This window comes from Pipistrellus kuhlii, unplaced genomic scaffold (assembly GCF_014108245.1).
Source record: "Pipistrellus kuhlii isolate mPipKuh1 unplaced genomic scaffold, mPipKuh1.p scaffold_m20_p_3, whole genome shotgun sequence".
Classification (NCBI taxonomy): Eukaryota; Metazoa; Chordata; class Mammalia; order Chiroptera; family Vespertilionidae; genus Pipistrellus; species Pipistrellus kuhlii.
The window spans coordinates 10,446,460-10,472,595 of NW_023425529.1; the positions used below are offsets into that span (position 1 = coordinate 10,446,460).

Genomic DNA, 26,136 nt, shown 5'->3' on the forward strand with positions numbered 1-26,136 from the left:
TCCCATGTCAGAACTCAATATATGGAGAGTAAATTAGTTTAGACATTACCTGTCTTTGGATAATCCCACAATGAAAAATCGATGTGAATATGTGTACAATAACTGGATAGGCAACCCCCCAAAAGCGAGCTTAAAAGTTGTGGTATTATAAGGAACTTTGAAGACATGTAATGTATATATCCAGCAATCCACCAGAGGGGAAATATATATTAGAACTGATGCAGAAGTAATTGTGCGCATGCTCTTCTGTTATGTTGGGAACACAAAGCTCAAAAAGCCCACCTTTATAACTAAAAGAACACTATTGGAGCTTTCTTAAAAAGAAACAATTTCCTTCCGAATAGCCCAATGGGTCTCCTTAACGAGGCAAACTCCCAGGGCTCAGGGGCACCATTTTCTCTGGCTTTCCAACACTGGTTCCATGGGAAGAATGAATCCCAGCCCAAGAGTCCGACTTACCCTGTTTGACTGGAGACAACAACAGATATTAGTAACTGACCTATTTGAATACCATTAAAATAAATAAAACGACATGGTAAAGTATTACACTCACATATAAGCAAGGGAAGTATCTGAACAGGAAAATGTCTGGGTATATTTTCTATGATTCTGAGATGAGCTATAGTTACTTATCCTATTTTTAGACAATAACAAAACACAGTGAATTTAGTGAGTCAAGGGAAAAGGCTAGCAGTCTGTTGTTTGGCACCTATTGGGCGGATCTCCCAGAAACAGACTCTGAGATGGAGGTTAGCATGCCAGCCTCTCTCAGGGAAGTGAAGGAAGGGAAGAAAACAGTATTGGCCAGAGGGAGAAGTTGGACTGTGATACAGCCTCAATAGAGACTTCTGGGAAACTCTAAAACTCTAATGATCCTCCAGGCTTGTCCCAGGTGAGGGTGAGGATCCCTCTGAATCCATTGGTCATTAGACACTCCATGACTGTGGGCATAATACCCCTCTTTGCTCTTAGGCAGATTATCACAGTGTTTACTATAGCACCACTGGGGAGAAATGTAGACACCTTAGTGAGAGAAATTCACTATTCAACTGATTATTAAGGCATAGCATTCAATGGCATCAATACTAATAATATCAACGACTACCATTTAGTGAATGTTTATTACTTGTAAGCTCTGTGGCGTATGATATATATTATTTCATTTAGTCTTACAACTCTGTGAGGTTAACATTGTTAGCTCTAGGTGAAAATGAAGAAACTGAGAATCAGAAAGGCTAAATCATTTTCCCAGAGTCACGTATAGTTGGTAGAGATGTGATTTATGTTCAGTTCTGGCTCCAACACTGTTCTATAAACCTTTGCATTCCCATGGGGTGCACATTGTGTATTATAATGCTGAACATTGTTTTGGAAGATACTGTCTATGAAATATAGGCTTGCCTTTCGTACTTAATGGATGGTCTGACAAACCACATTTAAACAGGTTTGATGAGTTGCTATGTGGATGCTAAGTATATTTAGTAGTTTATAATTGTACCACTTTTAAAAGGAAAATGAGTAATTGTTTCTGATCTGGTGACTATTAAAACCTTCATGACAAGAAACCCTGAGGTAGTATAATTAGATACCATTATAAAGCTAATAATACCCTTGGAACTCCAACCAGGAGAATGCATTCATTCATTCAATGGGAAAACATCACCTAAGTATTTCCAAGCACATTGTTGATCAATGCCATTCATAAAATGTTAGGCCAGGATAAAATAGGTAGCATTTATGATAAAAGATAAGGTACATTTATTGAATATAATCATGGAAGTTTTCTTCTGTCTGTGTAACAAATTTCCTCTTCTTTGGGATGGAAATCACAGCTGACGTTTACTGGCTTGTTTTCTCTTCTCTAGGTCTCTCTACATCAATCTTGTGGGACTCTGGGTAATCCTCGTTTGTGCAGTGCTTTGTGGGCTCGCCCTGTATTCCAGGTATCAGGACTGTGATCCTTGGACAAACAATCAAGTGTCTGCACCAGACCAGGTTCAGTACCAAGTTTTTCTTACATGTGCATTAGTGACATTCAGAATGCTTATTAGTTGGGAGGGAAGAGTATGCATGTTCTTGTAAATAAATAGTAAATAGGTACAATGTAATCATCTTTAATTTCTATGAAGCATTTGGCAGGTATAGCAAGGATAAAGAGTGCTGTATCCAAGTTTAAAATATTGAATACCAAAAAAATTTCAAGCCATGTGTTAAATAGTACAAGAAATAATGCAAGGCTGATAGTAGAATTGTAAATGTAGTTTTAAAAAGCCAAAACTATATATAAGCCATATTACTGTAGAACATTTTGTCATATTGTTAGATATCCAATTTATAAATAGTTTACTTTTCAGTTTTATTTTGGTTTTAATATAATCCTATCTAATAAAGGAGTAATATGGAAACTGACCTTCACTCCAACACACAAGATGGCTGCCCTCATGTGGTCAAAGATGGCTGCCCCCATGTGGACACAAGATGGCTGCCACAAGATGGCCAGCAGGGGAGGGCAGTTGTGTGCAATTAGGGCTGAGCAGGCTGGCAGAGGAGGGGAATAGGGGGAGACTAGGCCAGCAAAGGATGGCAGTTAGGGGTGACCAGGCCAGCAGGGGATGGCTGGTTGGAAGCAGTTAGGTGTCAATCAGACTGGCAGGGAAGTGGTTAGGGGTGATCATGCTGGCAGGCAGAAGCGATTAGGAGAAATCAAGTAGAGGCAAGCAAGCAGTTGGGAGCCAGCAGTCCTGGATTGTGAGAGGGATATCCAACTGGCTGTTTAGGTCTAACCCCAGTGGCTACACCTATCCTGACTAATGATCTGTTCCCAAATGTGACTGACAGGAAAATTCCTTCTCTACAGCACCCAGACTTTACTGGGCATAACGGTGGGATTGGACCTAAACGAGCAGTTGGACATCCCTGAAGGGGTCCGAGATTGGAGAGGGTGCAGGCTGGGCTGAGGGACCGCTCTCCCCCGACCATGCACAAATTTTGTGCACCGTGCCTCTAGTACTATAATAATCTATAATAATAAAAGCATAAAACGCTAATTAGACTGGGCATCCATCTGGTCAAAGCTGGGCTTGTGAAGGAAGTGTAGGTCCCAGGTGTCTGCTAGTGACTGGAGGGAAGCCAAGGTCCCAGTGCCAGGGGGGAGCCAGTGCTGGTACTGAGGGGAAGGAAATTTGTACTCTTGCACAAATTTCATGCATTGGGCCTCTAGTATTAGTTATATTAGTTTTAGGTTTACAATATAGTGATTTTGTTATCAGTAGAAGTGGGGTATCTCTTCCCTCACTGGGTGCTGGGGGTCGGGTTCTCACACTATCTTGAGAAAAAGAATTTTCTAAGATTTGTACAGGAGAAGAGTGATGTTTATTTGTAATTACATCCCTGCATTTCTAAAGTCCCATTTTCCTTAAACCAGTACTGTAAAAATGTGCAGAGGGATTCAACAGAGCTAAAAGCAAAGCCAGTGTCCAGAGTTCTTTTCCTATAGTGAAGTTGGGTCCAACAGAGCATCAGGCTAGTTACAGTCCATTGTGTTTGGCCACATGGCCCTGAGCCATGTGAAGAATGCAGCAGAGTGCATCCTCTGGAGCAAGAGAGCCAGGAGCCCAGGGCACAAGAGAGAACTGTTTTGTTTAGCACAAGCATGTCAAACCCTCAGCCAGCCTTGAGTTTGACACGCTTCGTTTAGGAGTTTAAGTATCTCAGATTTCACATCCTTGTAGTGGCTACACCTGTCCTGGCTAATGACCTGTTCCCAAGTGTTACTGACAGGAAACTACCTTCCCTACATAACCCAGACTTTACTGGGCATGCCTGTAATATCTGCCTTCCCTTTGCTCCTTCCCCGTTAATTAATAACCAAATTATTTACAATGGTATCAACTTGACATTTTTATACCATACATTGTGGGTCATCCCACTAATTCAAGTGATCATCTGTCATCTTGCAAATATACCACATTATTATTGACTATATTCTCCTTAATTTTCAGTGTTTAAATGACAGAAAAATGGATTAAGTGATGAACATTTACTGAATATCAACTATGTGACGAGATTCTGTGCCATGAGCTTTGCCTGCTTTATCTCATTTTCACACCCTTGTGATTATAATCTTATAGATAAGGCAATGAATGAATCTCAGGTTATAGAAAATTTCCAAGGTCACATAGCTAATAAATAAGAATAGCTGCAAACACTCATAAAATACTTGCCATGGGTCTGGCATTATCATAAGTGCTTTGTATAAATTTCAACTTTTAATTCTCACTGCTACCCTCTGAGGTAGGTCCTAGGATTATCCTCCTTTTAAAGAGGAGGAAAAGGAGGCACAGAGAAATTAAGTAATTAGCTGGTAAACCTGGAGCCAGGATTGAAGCCCAGGCAGACTGCCAATAGAGTCCTAACTTTGAACCTCTACGCCATATATATATATATATATATATATATATATATATATATATATATATATATATATATATAATCTTTCAGAAAGTGTAGCTAGAATTCAAACCCAAGTCTACCAGAGTACAAAGCCTAAGTTCTTTTAGTTCTTGTCATAATTATTTTCTAAGACTCGCTTGTCAATCAAGTGCCCAGGGGACTCATTAGAATTGAAGATAGGCTGAATTTTGTATTGGTGCAAATGCATAACATATTCCCAGAAAGATATAATCTGTGTATCTCATTCCTCTCTTAACATACGCCCTCCTTTTGATAAGCAGATCCTTCCTCTTTTTCCAGAGAATCTAAGAATCATGTTTACTCTGAAGTTGGAAGCACTCTTTCATTGTATTCTCTCTAGTCAAGAATATTTGTGATTTTTTGTTGTTGTCAATCTTTAATGTCTGTAGTTTTTAACATGAACACAAAAAGAGATTAAAAGAAAGTCTCTAATATGCCTTCTACTTACTCTGAGCAAACTACTCCCCCCCCCCATCCCCAAAAAAGCTCATGCTACAACTTTCAAACCTTGAGGCTCCTTGTTATAAAAAGCTTGTACACATACACAGATCACATAGAGAGTGTTTGCTAACTTTCTGAAAAATAAAAAGGTATTCTCCTTACAGGGTATTTCCAGTAATGTGTTGTTATTTCAGTTAAGATTTCACTGGGGATGCAATACAGATAAGGCCCAGTCAGTAGAAGATGATATGGACATCTCAACTGAGGAATGTAAAGATATGTTTCTGCTACACTTTGCAGGACCTCACCCTGAGGAGGGAGGATTACTACCTAGATATAGTTTTATTAATTTCCTCTAGTCAGCCTTACCTCATTGATTCTGCCTATACCCGAGAGGAACGCTCAGAATATGAAATATTACACCAAAGATTTTGAGAAAAATTGATGACAGGGTAGAGGATTTTAGATCTCATTATAACACTAACAACAGATGATTTACTTTTGCTTATGTAGAGAATATTGCTTGGAATTAAACTTGTAAGATATCTTAGAAAAATGGGGTCTTAATCTCATAGAGAAGTGCTATTCTCATTTTCTATGAATAAAGAGTAAGTGTTGGAGAACATGGGGGAAGAAGCATTGCTAAGAGGATTCAGTTCATATCCTTGAAACAAGGAATATGTTCAATATCCCATCCATGGACCTTTGTTGAATGAAATCAAAGAGTCTGATAAGGTAGGGGCTTCATCCACTCTGTACTATGGGAGAAATGAGCAATAATGTTTCAATGCAAACGAGAGGACATGGTTTTCTGGAAAATTAACAACTTAGGCCCCTTTTGATTTAATCATTATTTTTGCTGCCCTACCCTGTTGGGTTCAGTGGATAAAGCAGCAGCCTGCGGACTGAAGGGTCCCAGGTTTGATTCTGGTGAAAGGCGGTACCTTGGTTGCAGGCTCAGCCCTGGTCAGGGCTCATGTGGGAAGCAATCAGTTGATGTGCCTCTCTGTCTCTCCCCCCTCTCATCTACTCTCTCTAAAACTCATTGGGGGAAAATATATCTTTGGGTGAGGATTAACAAAAATAAATAAATTTTGTCGATAGATTGCCATGCAGCACAGTGCTAAAGTCATACACCTTGCTATCCTTATTATTTAATATTCATTTTTAAAGTAATTTATCAAAAAAGCAAGTTGGTATCAGGAACTTTTTGTTGTTTTTGTTAATCCTTACTCAATGACATGATTATAGATTTGAGAGAGAGAGAGATTAATTGGTTGTCTTTCTGTATGTGCCCTGGACTTGCCTCAAATTTGCAATCTTTTGGGGTATAGGACAAGGTTCCAACCAACTGAGCCACACCAGCCAGGGAGGTGTCAGGAACTTTTAAAAGAGAAGGCAGGTATTTACTGACATAACTCTCCACTTGTCACTGTGTCTCATGCTGCTGTAATTACACTTTCAGTCCTGGGCAGTGATTGAAGTTCACAAGGATAGCCTTGAGTCATCAAATAAGGTCACATTAAGTAACTGCTGCTTACTTAAGCACAGAGGTGTGTAAACTAGTTCCTTTAAGTCAATTTATTATCTCAAAGAATGAGAATAGCTATCTTTTAGTAAGCATCTACTATATTCCATATACTGCATTAACAGCTTTGCATAGGTTATCTACTTTAACTCTTACAGCAACTCTATGAGGTTTGTATTATTACCCTTATTTTACAGATGAGGAAACTGAGGCTCAGAGAAATTAAGTAAAAAGATCCACCTCTGAGCCTATAGCCTTAACTGCTATGCTCTTCTTTAAGTCCTAGCAGTTTAAAAAAATTTAATTTGAGATATTTGGAAATTTCAATTTTGTGGAATAGCTACCTTTAGGTCTCTAAAAACACAGAATAAATGAGGCGTTGATGAATTTTATTTGGTCGCCTATAGTTCTCAGCAGTAAATTTTGGAATTTTTCAGCTCATGCCTTATTTGGTCCTGGACATTCTGCAAGATTACCCAGGACTTCCTGGACTTTTTGTGGCCTGCGCTTACAGTGGAACATTAAGGTATGTACTGTGACTCTAGTAATACGTGGTTTCCTTGTTGAGATATTTCTTTTTTTATTGGATAAAACCAAATTCTAGACATGGACACAAATGGTCCAAAGGAGACAGTCTGCTTCAGTATCCTCTGTCGGTCCGACTTATCTCTATGGGCTAGCAGTCTGTTATCAGCTTCCACTTTAGCTTGGTCCCTACTGTCTAATACACTATCATGTGCCCTATGGAGTAACAATAATGGTGATGAGAGATGGTGGCTTTCACTAATTATCAAAAACGGGTGCCCATAGCCTTGGTTTAAAATATATATATGTGGCTAAAATGTGGCCAAATAGAAAATTAGAATGAAAAAGTCCTATTGACATGTTGAATAATATATTTGTACTTGAACTCACTCATCTCACTTTCTTTCTGTGTTTGCTCCAGGGAATTCTTATTAATAACAGAGTATAGCATATGTTAGTGAGGAACCAGGAAATTAATATTATTTATACTTATGACATATGTTAGTGAGGACTTATGAAGATAGTCCTTCTGTGCACAGAGAAAAGTATGTTTTAAAGTCATCCTATATAATAAAGATATAATATGCAATTGGTCGTTATGCTGCGGAGCATAATGACTAATGGAGTAACGACTGGAATCACGGATCAGCAGGTGGGTGGAGCAGTGAGTTACAAGTGGGTTAGGGCTGCAAGCTATGTGGATGGGTAAGAGGGAGGAGGGAGCTACAGGAGGTTGGGGCAGCGGGCAGAGAGCTACTGGAAGGCGTCAGCGAGCTACTGGCAAGCTACTGGTGCATGGATTCATGCATAGGACTACTAGTTATATAATAATACTGCATAATCTATATAGATTCTTTTCATAGACACCAAGGATTAATTGCAACATGGAAGCAATATTAAATTATTCTTTTTTTTTTCTAAGCCTACGAGTGTTGCCTAAATCATTTCTGGATAACAGCTTTCAAAAGAGGATGCTGTGATCATTAAAAATCATATAGTAGAAATCTAGTTCTATTTCAGAAGTTATGTGTTTTTCTCTTTCTCTTTCTAACTTAAAATATTATTCAAGTTTAAATATTCTAAATCAAAAGTCTTATTTTCCCTTACAGCACAGTGTCCTCCAGTATTAATGCCTTAGCAGCAGTAACTGTGGAAGATTTAGTCAAACCTAACTTCAGCTCGCTTTCAGAGAGATCTCTCTCTTGGATTTCTCAAGGAATGAGTAAGTTTCGTTTTCATAGTTCCATTTTATTTATTTATTTTTTTTTTAGCTCTGGGAGGCAATTTTTAGAGCTACTCTTCCCCATGGAAGATTCAGAGTAAGAACCTCTGAGTGTAAATATATGCACATACGTATGCCTATGACATATTTGCCATCAAGGTTTGGGAGACACATCAAACAGTTCATTGTCAGGAACCCAAAGAACCATTTCCATGGGTTCTATTTGCCTTTTCTTTCCTATATTCTTTCAAACCCAAATCTGTTAAAATCTTAGCCACAGGGGAAAAAACCATTCAACCTTTTTTCTTTTCAACTTTAGACAAAAATTTTAAGAAATATCCTAGTTTGGAACCAAGAGCCACACCTTTTCTATATTATCTAAGGAGCTGAATAATTGTATGAACTGAAGATAAAGAGAGCATTGTGACTTTTGACCTGAGTTGATTGTCTGTTCCATCTGCACACATAAATTGTCCTAGAGAGGGTCTATAAAATCATGCAAGGAATGTCATGTTCTATTCTTAGATTATAGAACCTGAATTGGGGTTAAATATCAGCTTGAATGGAAAGGTTCCCAGATGACTCACATGTAATATCTGACTCAAAGAAATCTCCCTAGTGTACTTCATTCTTCATTGCGACATCTTGGGTATACATGTTTGAGAATGAATGGCTAACAGCCCTAGATGGTTTGGCTTAGTAGAAAGAGTATCACCCTGTAGATTAAAGGGTCCAGGGTTTGATTCCAGGCAAGGGCACATGCGGGGGTTGTGGTCTTGATCCCCAGTAGAGGGCGTGCAGGAGTCAGCAGATCAATGATTCTCATCATTGATGTTCATATCTCTCTTTCCCTCTTCTTTCCTCTTTGAAATCAATAAAAATATATTAAGAGAAAAGAATGAATAACAATTAAAAAAAAAAGAATCTTTAACCTTAGCACAATAACTATAGACTATCAAAGAACTTATAAATAGCCTGTTTTGACCCATACTTTTATACATATTGCCTTGACTAGAGCCTGGAGCAAGTACTTAATTTATATTCTTCATTGTCCCCTAAATTTAAATAGTATTTCATCCTGGAGTGTAATTTCAGAAGGATACAGTGCTTCCTAAAGCATACTTAAACTGGCTCATTGCAGGATTGTTGAAGCTGGGTGATTAAGTAGAACAAATAGAAGCTTTGGAAGCCAGATAAACCCCGTGTTACTTAATTAATTTACTCACTATTAGGCTTGAGCAAACTCAATAACCCATTTGAGCCTTTATTTCTTTTTTTTAAATATATGATTTTTATTGTTGACAGTATTACAAATGTCCCCATTTCCCCCCCTGTAATCCCTTCCATCTAGCCCCAACCACCCCTCCATCACCAGGCCTTCACCACACTATTGTTTTTTTTTTTATATGGGGAATAGGGAAAAATATTCACTTTGAGGTTTAGAGATAATGCCTATAAAATAAGAAGCACTAGCTGGTGCTCAAAGAAGAATACTGCTGATGATTAATAATGAGATTTATATTAAACTAGAGGCCCAGTGCATGAAATTCATGCATGGGTAGGGTCCCTAAGGTTGGCCAGTGATCAGTGCCAATTGAGGCCTTCTGGCTAACAACCAGGACCTTTCTTCTCTCCACGCTGCCCTCTGGTGGTCAGCACATATCAGAGTAAAGGAACTTCCGAGGGGACATTTTGCATAGTAACCTTTTATATATATAGAAGATTATCTCAAGGTTTTATAGTAAGGACTTCATAGAGAAGAACATGGCAGATGATTGGACTATGGTTTAATTAACTTTGAATACCAAAATACACAATGATAACTGTTCATGAGCTACCAAATGGAGAAAAACCAAGCTAATACTATTTACATTAGGATTCAGAAGCATAAAAATCATTGCAATAGGAGCTCTTTGCAATAAATTAATGTAAGCTTTTTCCAGATTATTTGCCCAATATACTTAACAAGGGTGTGAAGTTTAGTGTAAGACAGAAATAACATAATATAAGGAATGCACTAATTGTATGATGCTCAAATTTCTCATTTATTTTTCTATATTTTGAATTTTATGAGTGGGAAATTATATTGACTAAGATCAGGCTATTTTTGCGGAATGGAAGTCTTTAAAAAGAAAACTGGGGATGGGATAAATTTTCCTATAATTTAAGTAGTAAAACTTGTACTACTTGGTGATAATCTGGAAAATGCTGAAAGTAAAAAAAAAAAAATCCTGTAATCTGCCGGGACCGGTTTGGCTCAATGGATAGAGCGTCGGCTTGGGGACTGAAGGGTCCCGGGTTCGATTCCGATCAAGGGCATGTACCTTGGTTGTGGGCATATCCCCAGTAGGGGGTGTGCAAGAGGCAGCTGATCAATGACTCTCTCTCATTGATGTTTCAAACTCTCTCTCTCTCCCTTCCACTCTGTACAAAAAAAAATCAATAAAATATATTAAAAAAAAAATCCTGTAATCTGACCACTAGTAGGGACTTGTGAATTTCTACAAACAAGTTTGGGGAGAAAATTTAGCAGAAGGGGGACTATGATAACTTGTCTTGAAGCTGTCTTTCTTTGCTACCTTAACAGGAAAGGCTTGGGCCTGTGGGTGGAGATTATGAGAGGGCTTAAGATCTTAACCACCTCTCTTCATGGATTGCCCCCTCTTAGAAAAAATGAACACTTAAAGTCAGAGACTCTAATTTCCAATGTTTATTACTTCCCTTCCTCCACCATGTTGTACAGAGCAGAGTTGAATTTGTACTATTTTTGGCAAACTGAAAACAGAGATCTGAAGCTTCCTTTACAAAAAAAAAATTAATAAAATAAAGTTGTGGAGGATTAGATTATTAACACAATAGTTCTTAGCTTTAAAATCTCTATCATTAATTCTAGGGATTCTTTACTTATTTAACCTAATGTTGTAATTAATCCTTGAACACAATGTCAGGATTTTCTTTCTTCCTTACACACTGCTGATTCTGTAGGAAAACACCCCTTTCCTTTTTTAGCTGGCTCTGAAGCATGCGGCCATTCTTCACCACAGTCAGATTTTCCACTTTGAATCAAAGGTGTGATGGTTTATTCTGTTGAGAATTCTAATCCTCTGGGTCTGTACTTTACACTGGCTATTGCATCATCCATCCAGGTGTGCTGTTTGGAGCCCTGTGTATTGGAATGGCTGCTTTGGCATCACTAATGGGAGCTTTGTTGCAGGTAAGAGCTGACTCCTCAAATCTTTGACTCATAATCACTTTGTGTTTTTGATGCCAATGTGACCATCCTTCCAGAGTTATCTTTTTATATATTTAACACATAGACATATCATGGAACAGAGGTGACCAAATTCTTAAAAATTTCTTAAATTTTCTATTTTTTTAAAGTACATTTTTGTTGATTTCAGAGAGGGAGGGAGAAGGAGAGAGATAAAAACATCAATGATGAGAGAGAATCATGGATCAGCTGCCTCCTGAATGCTGATGTGTGCCAAGTGGGAATCAAACCATGACCTTCTGGGTCGTAGGTCGACACTCAACCACTGAGCCATTCTGGCTGGGCTAAACTTTCTAATTTTGTAAATTATGGGATCATTGTAAACTATGCGATCATTTTAAATTTACATTTATAATGATAAAAGCATAATATGCTAATTAGACCAGATTAGACCTTCTGCACCAAGCTGGGGCTGAGAGGGAAGCCCAGGTACCAGGTGCCAGACAGAAGCCAATGCTGGCAGCCAGAGGGATTCCATGCATCAGGCCTCTAGTGTAATTATAAGAAGTAGTCCAGAGATCTCATATATATGTTTTTACTTCCTTCCTTCAAAGGTAACATCACAATCAGGATATTGACATTGGTACAATCAAGAGATGGCACATTTTCATCACCACAAGGATCCCTTATATTGTACTTCTATAGCCACATCCACTTCCTCTTGCCCCTACTTCCTCTGTAACCCCTGGCAATCACTGCTTTGTTTTCCTTTTTCAGTAATTTTGTCATGTCAAGAATGTTATAGACATGAATCACATAATATGTGACCTTTTGAGATTAGCCTCGAGAGAAGCCGTGAACTGACTCCTTAGCATTGTAGCATGAGTCCACATCCTCCTCAAACACGTTCTTTGTCATGAGTATCCACAGTTCTGCCTAGTTTATAATGTGGGCTTTTTCTCTGTGGACAAATTAGTGTGTCCCTGATGCTTCTTTTATGATTCTGTCACTCTCAAAAACTAGTTATTTGATTATTGGGAAGTTTCAGCTATTTGCATTTCTCCATTCTTCACATGGTAAAATATTTTCACTATCACCAAAGCAAAGGTTGAAATTAGTCAATCAGATTTAAATCTCTTTCTAGATGATTTGATCAATCTTCTTTTAAATCACATTTTTCATTCTAGGGAACCAAAGATAGCATTGGCTTTTTTTGCCATCTTTGGTCAGTTAGCAGTACTTATGTGCAACCTTATTTTGCGGAAAATTTTGAGGCTATCAAAGTACAAAGGTGTGATGTAATTGATTATTAAGGTCTAGACAGTGGTCAGCAAACTCATTAGTCAACAGAGCCAAATATCATCAGTACAACGATTAAAATTTGAGAGCCAAATTTTTTAAACTTAAGTTCTTCTAATGCCACTTCAAAATAGACTCGCCCAGCCGTGGTATTTTGTGGGAGAGCCACACTCAGTGGGCCAAATAGCTGCATGTGGCTTGTGAGCCGCAGTTTGCCTACCACTGGTCTAGGAGAACAAGGCTGGGAGGAATGATGTCACTGTTGACTTATATATTCATATGGGAATACCCATTGTCTTCTGGGTCTCCACCTCCATTACCTTTTAGTTCCCTTATCAGGTTACCTTGAGGAGCATATGGGTACTTGAGACTAAGAAGCAGAAGCTTCCAAGTTCTAGTGATCTCTTTGCCAATGACAAGGGTGCTATGCTTTTGTGGAGGAATGTGAATACCTTAAATCCTCATCCTGATGAAATTATTTTGAATCATTTTAACTCTGGATTTGAAAATTCTAATTGCTGGCCTTATTATTTTTGCAGGCAGCACTCAGCATAATTGGCATGATCGGTGGACCACTCCTGGGCTTGTTTAGTTTGGGCATTTTGGTTCCCTTTGCCAACTCAATTGTAAGTATAAGTGAATATGTATAAAACTTTCTTTCCCAAATACATTAGCAGCTTTACAACTATTTCTCAGTTGTAAAGATGCTATCCATATTAGTAACTTGTCTCAATGACTTAGATCACCCATATGGACTTTGCTGGGTTGTACAATGAAGTTCTATCCACTGGGACCCTGCATTTGTGAAGCTCAGTGGAAGCTGCCAGGACAATATAGTACAATTTCAAGTATTCATACTATATTCAAGGGGAAACATTTCTTGTGCATTTATCTTTTAGCCCTTTTTGAAAATTAACCATTAGCAATTAAAGAAGAAGATTGGCAGACTCAGATATGAGAGGTTTAAGGATGATAGAGTGGAGGATACCTGTGAATATCCAAAGTACATCAAAGAGGAGCAATGACATCTTCACCACCTTGGCCAGAAAGTTTCTCCTCCTGATATGTAAAGCTGTAGCTCCAATAACATGGTTCTAGCCCCAAAGGGGTGATCATAATTGGGATTAGTAACCAAAAAGAGGGGGTAGGCCTGCTCTTCAAATTGATAGATTAGTGCTTTGAAGAACTAAATTTTGTTGGGAATAAATGAAGTTGAAATCATGTATCTGAAAGTTAGGTGAAAGTCCACTGGTCCAGTCTTGCCAGAAGATGAAGTTCAGGAAAAAACTGACCCTGTATATGGTTGTTTCAGACAAATGAAGAATAACCATAGAACTAGCACTTTACATTTAGAATTCAATGTACCTAATAATGTATTAGGAATTAGTAAGGCTGATACTAATAAGGACTTCACTGTCATTATTATTAATTATTCTCAACGAAGTATTATATAAAAAGCTAATTAGAAATTAATTTTAATGAAAGAGAATGGTTTGTGTCTACATCAGAATGTTAAAGCTTTGATTAGACTCTTTGCATTATGAAATGCAGAGTGGTTTGTTGAGTGTCTGAAATTTTTAAAAATTAATCTTTTGGTTCTTGACATTTCCACAATGAGTTGCCTCCAAAAAAGCTGTAGGTCCAACATAGAGTGAGTTTTTAAAAGAAAAATAAGATAATAATATCCTATATAATAAAAGGGTGATATGCAAATTGACCCTAACGGCAGAATGACCAGAACGACCACTGGACCGGTCACTATGAGGTGCACTGACCACCTCTCGGTCCCTTGCCTGGCCATCGAGCACCGATCACCTGATGGCAAACAGGGAACCAGGGGTGGGTGGTGGCTGGAGACGGGAATCGCTGTGGGCAGCTGGGAAAGATGGACCTGATTGCAAGCCAGGATTAGGGACCATATCCATGTGTGAATTTCGTGCGCTGAGCCTCTAGTTTTTTATAAAAAGGGGAAAGTTCCACTTCTTTACTATATTCACATTTTTCATCAGCAGAATATCTACCTCACCTTAGAATGGACTTCCTTATTCCCTCCCTCTTTCTCTTCTTCCTTCCTTTGCTTCTCTTCCTCCCTATGCTTCTCTTCCCCCCTTTGCTTGTCTTCCTCTTTCTTTTTCTCTTTCCCACCCTCCTATTCACTCATTTACTTATTCATTTGTTCAGTAAATATTATGGGTTTAGACCTATCCTGGGAGGAAAGAACACTGAATATCTCTACCTACATAGGTTTTATAATTTTACTAGAGGCCCAGTGCATGAAATTAGTGCATGGAGGAGGGAAGGGTTTTGAGGTAAGGCTGCCCTCTCTGATTATTATTCTTAAAGAAAGGGGGGAAATTCCACCACAGAGGAAGGGGCTTCCTAGTCTAGGTTTATTTTTGTCCCCATCATTTGGAGTAGGGCTTAAATCCCTCAAGGGCTGGCAGAACACCTGGGTTACTGATAAAAGGCAGGGGTGGAGGACCCAAGTCTCCCATGGATTGGGAAACCAAATGCCTTTGGAGAGGACATCTCTAATTATCTCTAGAAAGATTTAGCGTGGTTGTATGCACCAGTGCAATCATTTCCCCCCTAACTACCTGGTAGCACAGTTGCAGTCATGCATGGTGTTAGTGTAGGAGTAAACTCTGTGTATGCTTTTTTCCTTCACAGTCTGTGGCTGATATGGCATGCCATTTGTTCACAGATTAAATAAAACTAGAGTTGGCCTAGAGTCAGCTACGGCCCTGTTGTAGTAATTTGGATGTGAAGAGACAAGAAGGTCAGAGCAGGGTGCTGGCCATAGAAACAGAGTGGTAGAAATGCAAGTATGAGACATATGAAAAAAAAAAGTGGGTGGGGGGGGGCATGACTTGATAATGGGCTAGATAGTGATATGAAGAAAGGGAATGGAGTTACAGCATCCTCAGGGCTGAGGGATCATGGGCCTATGTGGCCCTTGACAAGAGGTAGGGACCTTTGGGGGAAACAGTTTTATGAGGAAGCTGGTAAATTTGCCTTAGACCATGTTGAGCTTAACCTTCTAATGTTAATTTCCATCTCAAAGCAAACAGAATTGTTTTTCTTTTAAAAACACTCTTGTTTTGCAGGGAGCACTTGTTGGTCTGTTGGCTGGATTTGCTGCTTCTTTCTGGGTCGGAATTGGAGCTCAACTCTATCCTCCACTTCCCGAGAGAACCATGCCACTAAGCCTTGAAACCTATGGCTGTAACAACACATACAATGGTTCGAATTGGATGACAACCACAGCAATGCCATTTTCTACTAGTGCTTTTCAAGCACCCAATGTTGAAAGGTATTGAATTAAGCTTTATAATGTGATAATTTTAAAAAATACATGTGACAGATAGAGAACCTTACTTGCTTTTTGTCATGCCTGCAACAGTGATTTTTGCATAATTCTGAAAGGAGTAGAGCTCATGGGGCTTTCTGGCTATAATATTTTGTTCAGAAATAAGCCAAAACACACACACACACACACACACACACACACACACACACACACACACCAAAAAAACAAAAAAACAAAAAAAACAAACAAACACATTTTCTGGTTTCTGTAGAAACTTCTGCCTGACCTACAGATCCAGAGAAGACTTGAATAGTAACAACAATAAAAATTCCATTATAGGTAAATTCTATGAAATACCAGTTCTATTTGGATGAAAAATGGTCAACTGAAAAATGTTTAAAATGAAAAGCTCAATTATGAAAAAAATATTACTTATACAGACTGAACTATAGCCTTTGCTGATTAAAAGCTATAATTATCTACATGTGTTGAAAATTGCTATTTGTCCAGATCCCAAGTCTTTAGATTACTAGCAGTGAACTGCATCTGAGCTCTTTGTGCTGGGGTTTTCATCACGCAGTACACTTTTGAGCTTTTGGATACTGATGCTGTCTGATTTAATGCAATGATGTAGACCTGTTGGTAGATGAGTGTTTTATTATATAGTGGATGTGAGGGCAAGGCTTTCTTTAGTGAGTATATATTGTAGTTGACCCTTGAACAACGCAAGTTTGAACTGTGCAGGTTCACTAATACACAGAACTTTTTTTCGGTGAATGCTACAGTACTGTAAATATATTTTCTCTCCCTTATGATTTTCTTAATAATATTCTCTTTTTCTCTAACTTACTTTATTATACAAAAACAGTATTAACATGCAAAATATGTGCTCATTGACTGTTTATGCTATTGGTAAGGCTTCTGGTCAACTGTAGGCTATTCTCGTTAAGTTTGGAGAGATTCAAAACTTATACACAGATTTTTGACTGAGCAGATGGTTGGAGCCCCAACCTCTGTGTTCTTTGAGGGTCAATTGTGTAAATGTCTGGCCTGAAAGCATAAAACCAAAGCCAGGTCCAAGGACTGGAAAAATGAGGCCACCTCCCTCAAAGTATTAACCAGGTTCCAGGTTATCTGGAATGAAAGCATTACAGAATCATTCCCTTGGGGAATGGTATCCCTCTCTGAAAATGGATCACCCTTGAGAGAAGTTATGTGACCATGATTAGTGATTCATGTCCTAGAGCAGTGGTCGGCAAATTCATTAGTCATCAGAGCCAAATATAAACAGTACAATGATAGAAATTTCTTTTGAGAGCCAAATTTTTTAAACTTAAACTTCTTCTAACTCCACTTCTTCAAAATAGACTTGCCCAGGCCATCGTATTTTGTGGAAGAGCCACCCTCAAGGGGCCAAAGAGCTGCATGTGGCTTGTGAGCCACAGTTTGCTGACCATGGTCCTAGACCTAGAGGGATCTCAGATATGAGAATGCTTGTCAGTGGGAACTCAGGGCTGGAACTCCATAAAGCAGAGACTACATGTAGTTTCAGAGCCCGGGGCATGTTTAGAGACAACTCTTAGTTGCCAGCAGCTTTACATGAAATCTGACAGTTTTACTTTGCTCTCTCTTAGGACTCCACTGATGGATAACTGGTATTCTTTATCATATCTATACTTCAGCACGCTTGGAACTCTGGTAACATTATTCGTGGGAATACTTGTCAGTTTACCAACAGGTAACTATCTAAACCCTAGTACTATTGTACTTATTTATCTCTCCATCAGTTTTTACTATATATGTTTTATTATTTATATTGCTTCACCATAATTCTATTGATAGCTAGTTTGAGTATTTGTTCCATTTTACATGGGGAATTTGAAAGCAGAAGACTCATCTCTGTTTGAATCTTTGTTCTGCTATTTGCCTGCTGCATGAACTTGGAGAAATCTATATAGCTACTCTGAGCCTTAGCTATCTTTTGTGTGAAATGCAAATAATAATAATAATAACTGACCTGCCTAACTCAGCGACAAAAATAAAATGCTTGAAAGAAATTATATATGGCTACCACAATGCTATGGATTTTACATATATTGTTACAACAACCCTGTGTGATTATCCCATACTGACCTTTGTAAAGTTTAAAGGAGTATACACATGTGAGGAATAATGATTGTAATCTTTATATCTAATGGTATGTGAAGGCTTTTTTTTGGATGTTCATCAATCTTAAAGAGTAATTTTAAAATATCAGATTGATAATACACATAGTACACTGCTCTCTTGGATTGATGTAGAACTGATGTCCTAGAACTTCATTTGTTCTCATGCCATGAATTCCCTTGATCTTCATTTGTCCTCATGCCATGAATTTCCTTGATCTCCATCCTGTGTTAGATTCCCTGCTATCTGCATTCCAGAACTCCTAATTGTTGTTGACCCCCTTAATTAAATGGAGAACATGGAAAAGAGAGAAGATTTTGGAAATGATACATGCCTGAAAAAAGTGTCTTTAATTCTCCCTTATGCTTGATTGTTTGAGTGGAGAATCCTAGGTTGAAAAGAACTCTTGTTTCTGAGAGGATGTCTTAATTTTTGTCTAGCTTGCTATGTGTCTGTTGAGAATGCCAGTGCCATACCACCTGCTGACCCTTTGCATGAGACCCACTTCACAATGACAATCCTATGCCTTCAGTAGGGTCCTTTCAATCTGAAGATCCATATCTTTCAGTTCTAGGGCATTTTTCTTACATTATTTCATTTGTAATTTCCTGCTATTTTCTCTTTCCTCTTTCTAGAAATTCTATTTGTCAAATGATTGAGTCTTGGACAGTTCTAATTTTCTTATCTTTTCTCTCCTATTTCCTATCTCTGTGCTTATTAGGTCTACTACATGGGATATATTTTTCAATTTTTCCAATAATTCTGAAAGGAGCACTCTGATCCAGCCTTGAGAATAGTCTGTAAGGGAAGGAGAACAGGTAGGAGGCTATGGCAGTAATCCAGGTGAGCGGTCACAGTGGTTCAGACCAGGGTAGTAGTGTGGAGTTGGTGGGAAGTGCCAGGCTCTCTCATGTCCTGTGCTCCCTCACACATGTACATCCACAGCAGTCAAACTAGGGGAAGGCACTGTCTTCTGTATCAAATGTGTAATGACTAGTTAGAACTTCTACACTCTGTCCAAGCATGTGTGATGTCTTTGTTTGAAAAAGTAATGCTCTCTCCACATGAACAGGCATCCAGTGATAAAACACTTCAACTTCATGAATTTCATAAATATCTTATTCCCACTTCACAGCAGCAGTGATCACCATGGAAAATAATCTAGAAACAAAATTCTGGTACTCCTTGGGAAATATTTTAAAATCTATTGTAGGTTACTAGGAATTTGTAAGAATCCAGGCTAAACAGACTTGACCAGACTTGACTTGGTGTTTTAGTTTCACCTAACCATGTACTGTATGTCATGGGTATGTTTCTTCATCAGAAAAGTAGGGTTAATAATTCTACACTGTGCTTCTCAAACATTCATGGGCATAATGATCACTTTAGAAATTTAGTAAAAGTCAGAATTCAGGACACCCTCCCTCCCCAAAGTTCTAATTGGTCAGTCTGGGTTGAAGTCCAGGAATCTGCATTCTAAGTACTTCACCCAGATGACTTGAGAAGAGGTAATTTGAAAACCATTCTTTGAGATACATGGTTTTAAGAGCATTCTCTTTGATCCACAGATGAGGTAACAAACCAAAGTAAAATCTTAGGGAAGAGAAATTGGATCAAATACCAATCATCATATTGGTTTTTATTTAAATAATTTATTCAGCAATTCACAATTTCCTGCATTTCTTCACACACATCTACATTCAGAGCCACCAAATTGGGGAAAGGCAACTTCACCATCTGGAGCAGAGGCAGGTGATTTGATATTTTATTGGTAGGTCATAAAGGATGCTTTTAAACCAATTTTTCTGCCAGTACTCGGCCAAAAGATGAGCTCTTTAGCTGAGTACCTGATGAGGCAGTTGGCTTGCACTTATCTTAAACTCCTACTGATCATAGTGAGAGCCTTACAGAAATCGAGACTGAGGCAAGGCTAGTCTCTAGCACTGTTTAAATGATTTCCTTTCTCCTTTTGTTTTATGAGTGTGTAGAGTCAAATGTGCACAAGTTAAATGCTTGTGTGATGGACTGGGTAATTATAGGTATCCTTTTAACAATGCAAAAAATGTATTTTTTTTTTTCAGGAGGAAGAAAACAAAACTTAGACAGAAAATTTCTATTAACTAAAGAGGACATGTTATTCAATTTTGACAATTTTAAGAAGGTAAGTTGTATTTATTTTTCCTCCAATTAATAAGACTGTTTTTATCACCTGGAGAGACTCCTACTTGGTCTTTACAACCTTCTGAACTCTGATGACAAGGAAGATATTTGCCCTATTTCATGATCTGTTTTTGTTACGTGTCTCCCTCAGTAGACTACAAACCTGATTTAGAAAAAGAAAAGCTGTAGAGACAATTATTTAGAATTGAATGAATGAACAGTTTCTTTCTTCTAATCACCATGTTAACATTTTATTTTAGAAGGAGCAGGTTTTAAGCTATAAATCTCATCCAGTAGAAGAGGGTGGAACCGATAATCCTGCTTTCAACCACATTGAAATGAACTTCACAGACCCAGGTAGCAGAACCAGTGGGACTCACTTGTGAAGCAGCTGTGATACTCGATGATCATACATGGCGGCCCAATTTTATATATATTTTTTTAAAGACAATTCCATCACATATATATTCCATCATGAGTGTTTTTGGGGAAACCTTTGGGGGATAAAATGTTAAAGCAAAGTCCTGACTTTCCTCACACTTATTTATTGATGCTGCTGTGGAGTTCAGAGTTTCAGCATCAGCATTTCCCTCTCAAAGTTCTTTATTTCCAAGAAGCTATAGTTTTGAAAGTTATGACTCCCTATGTGCCAAAAAGCTAATACACACATATATACACATATGATCAAAAGCATATTCTTAAATTCAGGCATTATTAAAAGTATTTCCCATCCTTTTGGTTCTAGTATGTATGTTTGGGGGGGTTTCCAAAATCATAACTAATATTGAAAAGAGCTTTTCTCCCTCCTCCTACATACTCTGTTCTTAGGGAACAGCAAAGCAATAGGTCTGTATTGTGTATATCTTTGCTTCTCATTGACTCCTATCAGCTCAGGGCACATATTAGCCTTGGAACCAATTCTGGCTCAGGAAGGTAGAAATCAAGAAGCATGCTATTTGGGACAGAACATGGGTTCAATGATCTGGTCTTCTTGGTGCTGTGCTTCTATTCTTATGCCTTTATGCTTCTGAAGCTAGAGTTCCTGGCCACTAGCTGCTTGTATTGTCTTAGACACCGGTTCTTAGCTGCTCTGCTGGTTTCTCACCCATCAACTTTGATTTTATTGTGCACTTTACTTTTGATTGCCTTCCTAGTTTCCTGTTTACTCTATTGTCTTGAGACACCCCATGTGAATCATGCTGACCCACGTCCTGGTTCACTAAGCCCTAGCCTATAAATTATATGCACACATGAACCTGCTACTGACTGAAGTACCTTCAACATAGATATTCATGGATTTGGTGATCCAAGGACATTTACACCATTAAAAATGGTTAAGTTCCATGGAGTTAAATGATTACATTGAATGTATTAAGTTGAATTTTTGAATATCAACTACTTTGTAATTAATTATATTTAATGATACATAGGCTTAAAGATCTTGAATTCTAGTATATTCACCCCTTTAAAGAACTGTATTATATAGGCAAACACTACTATTGTTCTCTAATGTTCAGAAATTATTAAATGTATGCTTTATTCTGTTTTCACATTTCAAGTAGCAGTCTCAAAGTTTATTTTGTTTATTTTACCTTTCTAGCTAAGAGTTTGATAAAGTTTTTATCAATAATTTTTATTTCCTGCAGTAACCGCAGTAGATATGGTTCAGAATTGTGTTTACTTTTAGCTTTGCAATATTTGAAAATTATCTCAGAGATATTTAAGTACATGAAAATATGATATAATTAAATAAGTTTTTGCTTATTTTCTGATATTAAGGTAAAATTACTCTGTACATTTACAGTTGCCAATTGAAAGCATTAATAAAAAAATAGGAAGTAGCTTTTATCTAAAAGAGATTTAAATAACATTTAAAATATTTCATATGTGTATATATATTTTTAATCAATATATTTGTAAGCATACATTGAATTTTGTAAACCTGTAAGTTTTAATAAGTAGAAAGACATAATAATATTTGTTTTATATGAATGTGATTTGAACTGTTGTTATTTATTTAATAATCCTAAATTCACATGTGTGTAGAATTCTTCAATTTCAGAAATCAAAATCAGGTTAAGTTTTTTTTCTTATCTGGCTGCCATGGGTTTGGCAATGTAGTCTTAGTGAGAGATATGATAGTTCCATTCTCGTCCACTTTCTTTCACTGGAGTATATCTTTGTGATATTAGGAACTGTTGCTCTTTTACTTTCATAAATACATGAGTGTCAGATATAATTCTTAAATCAAAGTTATGTTATTATTATTAAAAAGTATTTATCTTATCTAAATCTTTGTACAAAATCAGAGAGGTAAAAGTTACTATAGTATAATATAAATTAATCTAATTCTTAATTATTTTTAAATTTTATTTTTATTATTGAAAGTATTATAGATTTCCTCCTAGATTTCTTTCCCCCTTCCCACCATTGACCCCCTGCACCCTGCCTCCCCTACCTCCTCCAGGCCTTCACCACATTATTGTCTGTGTGTCCATGAGCTATGTATATATGCATATAAATTCCCTGGTTAATCTCTCTCCACTCTCCCCCACCACCTCCTACACACACCCTCACATTCCCTCTGAGATTCATCAGTCATCACAGCAATCCTAATGTGAGGGGAAAGCCCACACAAGTTATCTATTTTTGTTTTGCCACAGACAAATTGTGTGATTGACTTTATTCTTAATCTCTTCTAATGATGGAACATAACACTAAACACCTACCTCACAGGAATACTGTGAGTATGGAAGGTCAATAGCATTCTATTAACTCAGATAGTGTTACTTTGAATCTAATCTGATTGGAAATAAAATTTTGAGACAAAGCTCATTTGCTAGTTAAAAAAAAAGCTGTTAATAATTTGTAATGTAATTATGTGGAGATAAAAAAATTGTGGCATAGAGGCATTAAAATATATTTGGTGGTCAGCAGGATTAATCTAACAGAGAATGTAAACATAAAGGAGGCTTTAGACCAGTCATACTCCATAAAGAAATGAAAATTTTATATATAGTAGGTGAAAAAGTACAGATTATGCATTTAGTTGAATATGCAATCATTTTTCTCTCTAGTGGTTCTCAATGGGGCAATTTTGCACCTCAGGGGACATTTGGAAATATTTGGATACATTTCTGGTTGGCATAGCTGGTGAGGAGGTGCTACTGTCATTTGGCAATCTCACTCCTCCACAACAAAAATCATCCTGCCCCTGATACAGTAGTGTTGTTTGAGAAATCCGGCCCCGAGACTAAAGTTACAATCTTGATTTTCCTGAAGTCACACACCCTGGTTGCATTCCTTTAGGGAAATTGCCATGAGTCTTTTCAGTGACCTTTCTCATCTACATGTCAAGAGTAAGTATCACTAAGCATGTGGAACATTTTAATACAGAATAATGACCATGTGTTTTCACAGCATTTTGAAAATATTAAGGACTGTAGAATTGTGAATAATTATGAAAACAACTCTTAACAGTTTTGCTTCCCAACATGATTTCCAGAATTAACACACATTAGGATGAAGGAAATATGTAGTATATGAACATGAAGATTTTATAATATTGTTTTATTTATAAAAATCCCAGAAGATATAGTTTATTGTTAACAATTGAGTCTGTCCATGATGTAGATACAAGGAACCAGGATGAAGTAGAGACAAGGGGACTTACTTACTCTCTGTGTTGATTCTTACAGGAAATTCTGACTTTTTTTCAATAATGATTGTTGATACTAATTCAACTGAATGTATAACCATTTAGTTACTGAAAATTCTACTGTACAATTTTGTCATGGTAAAATTTACTTTTACATTTAACTTGCTGCCCATTGTTTGTGAAAAAATTTGAGAGACTTGAACATTATAGTGTAAAATACGGTTGCATTTCTGATTTTTCATCTTGCTGATTAAATACTCTATAAATGTCTTTGAAATTGTCAGTTCTTGGGGAATTGAATATAATTAATTTTATCAGCATTTACAAAGGTTATTTCTACTCCATTTACCTCATAAAGGACTCTTCTTATATATAATATCTATCTATCTATCTATCTATCTATCTATCTATCATTTATCATCTATCTATCATCTATAAAAGCCCAGCAACTCTTATGGTGGAATGACCAGAACAGCTGGTATCTATGATGTAATCAATGCAGGAGTTGCCCTCTGGTGGTCATTGTGCTCCCACAGTGGGAGCGCTGCTCAGCCAGAAGCTCAGCTATGGTTAGTGAGCACAGCAGTGGTGGCAGGAGCCTCTCCAGCCTCCGCAGCAGCACTTAGGACCCCTAGGGGTATGTCTGCCTGCTGGCTTAGGTGGACATCCCCCAAGGGGTCCTGGACTGAAGAGAGCACGTGCAGGGCTGAGGGACACCCCCCCTCCAGTGCATGAATGTTGTGCACTGGGCCTCTAGTGTAGATTATAAAAGTGTATGCAAATAAACATGCAAAATTTTGTCACTGAAGAATATATTATATTTTAAGTAATTAACACTATATTTGAAAATAGAAAGTAACATATTTAATACTGGCTATTTCTTAGTCATTATCTCTTTGAATATTCCCCCCTTCTCCCATTTTTTCTATTCTATAACTCTTTTACTCCTATTACATGACTATTGCAACTCTTTATCCTAGTCTCCATGCCTTCTAATCTGGTTCATATCTTCTGTCCTTTTATATTTATGTGATGCATCCTGGATGATTACAAAAAAAGGCATGAGATTTAAACAGAAGTAAAGTATAATGTAATTTTGAAGTAGAGACAAAAAATAGGGCCCATTGTTGAGATAGACAGAGAAAAGAAGGAGATGGATGAGTGAGGTGGAAAGACAAGAGTAGGAAATAGAAGAATACATAGATTTACCTTCCTTCTGAGGCCATGCATGGCATTATATAATGATGGGTGAAAGCCAGGATGGCCAGCCAAAGACAAAATTTCAAAAAATGGTAGGAAAGAGTCAAGAAATACCTTATTCCCAGACCATAGAAGAGGCAAGGGCTTGACTCAAGGGGGCCGTTAACAGAGGCAGTGATCAAGCAGAGAGGAGAGGCATGGGAGGAGCTTCAGAAGAAAATAGGATGGTGACATAATCCAGAAAATGCAAGCAACGACCCCCTTCTCCCTGTAGCATTCAGTGTCCTCCTTCGTTCTTTTTCATATTCAAACAATCAGGTCATTGATGTTTATAACTCAGCAAATACCAGAGAACAGAGGGACTTCTTGGCTTTTAAATGACAAAAATCTAGCTCTTAGGTTAACGAGCATAAAATATCTTGGAAGGTAAGAGCTAGGTTCTAGAACCCATAGAATAGAAATAGATTCTGGAGATTGGAAGGGTAAGAGGGAAGCGGTGAGCCAAAACCGGTTTGGCTCAGTGGTAGAGCGTCGGTTTCTGGTCTGAAAGGTCCTGGGTTTGATTCCGGTCAAGGGCATGTACGTTGGTTGCGAGCACATCCCCTGTAGGGGGTGTGCGAGAGGCAGCTGGTTGATGTTTCTCTCTCATTGACGTTTCTAGCTCTCTATCTCTCTCCCGTCCTCTCTGTAAAAAATCAATAATATATATATACATACATACATACATACATACATATATATGTGTGTGTGTGTATATATATGTGTGTGTATATATATATATATATATATATATATATATATATTTTTTTTTTTTTTTTTAAAGAGGGAAGCAGTGAGAATTAATATATTGGTGAGTCTGAGGAAGGGTTTCTGGGACTCACTGTTCCTCCTACTGAGCCCTGGGATGGCAATAGCAAATCACCCCAAGTTTTCAAGATTTGAA

General features: G+C 37.7%; 1 protein-coding gene across 4 annotated transcripts in view; it reads left to right on the forward strand.

The window, feature by feature from the left end:
• SLC5A8 (solute carrier family 5 member 8) overlaps positions 1-24,263 on the forward strand; it is a 40,916-nt gene extending 16,653 nt beyond the window's left edge. Inside the window, exons 7-15 of one of the 4 annotated variants that reach the window (XR_004991056.2) lie at positions 1,866-1,995; positions 6,880-6,968; positions 8,077-8,189; positions 11,336-11,403; positions 13,239-13,325; positions 15,807-16,012; positions 17,644-17,747; positions 18,897-19,018; positions 20,257-20,335. Coding sequence is in view for 3 of the 4 variants with exons in the window: in XM_036456055.2 (XP_036311948.1) it covers positions 1,866-1,995; positions 6,880-6,968; positions 8,077-8,189; positions 11,336-11,403; positions 13,239-13,325; positions 15,807-16,012; positions 17,644-17,747; positions 20,257-20,336; positions 20,596-20,721 (1,003 nt within the window). In the remaining variant the exon portion in view is untranslated. Of the gene's footprint in view, positions 1-1,865; positions 1,996-6,879; positions 6,969-8,076; positions 8,190-11,335; positions 11,404-13,238; positions 13,326-15,806; positions 16,013-17,643; positions 17,748-18,896; positions 19,019-20,256; positions 20,337-20,595 lie in introns of those variants that run through there. The other 3 variants (XM_036456055.2, XM_036456057.2, XM_036456056.2) reach the window with 3 other exon arrangements.
• The last annotated feature ends 1,873 nt before the right edge of the window (positions 24,264-26,136 follow it).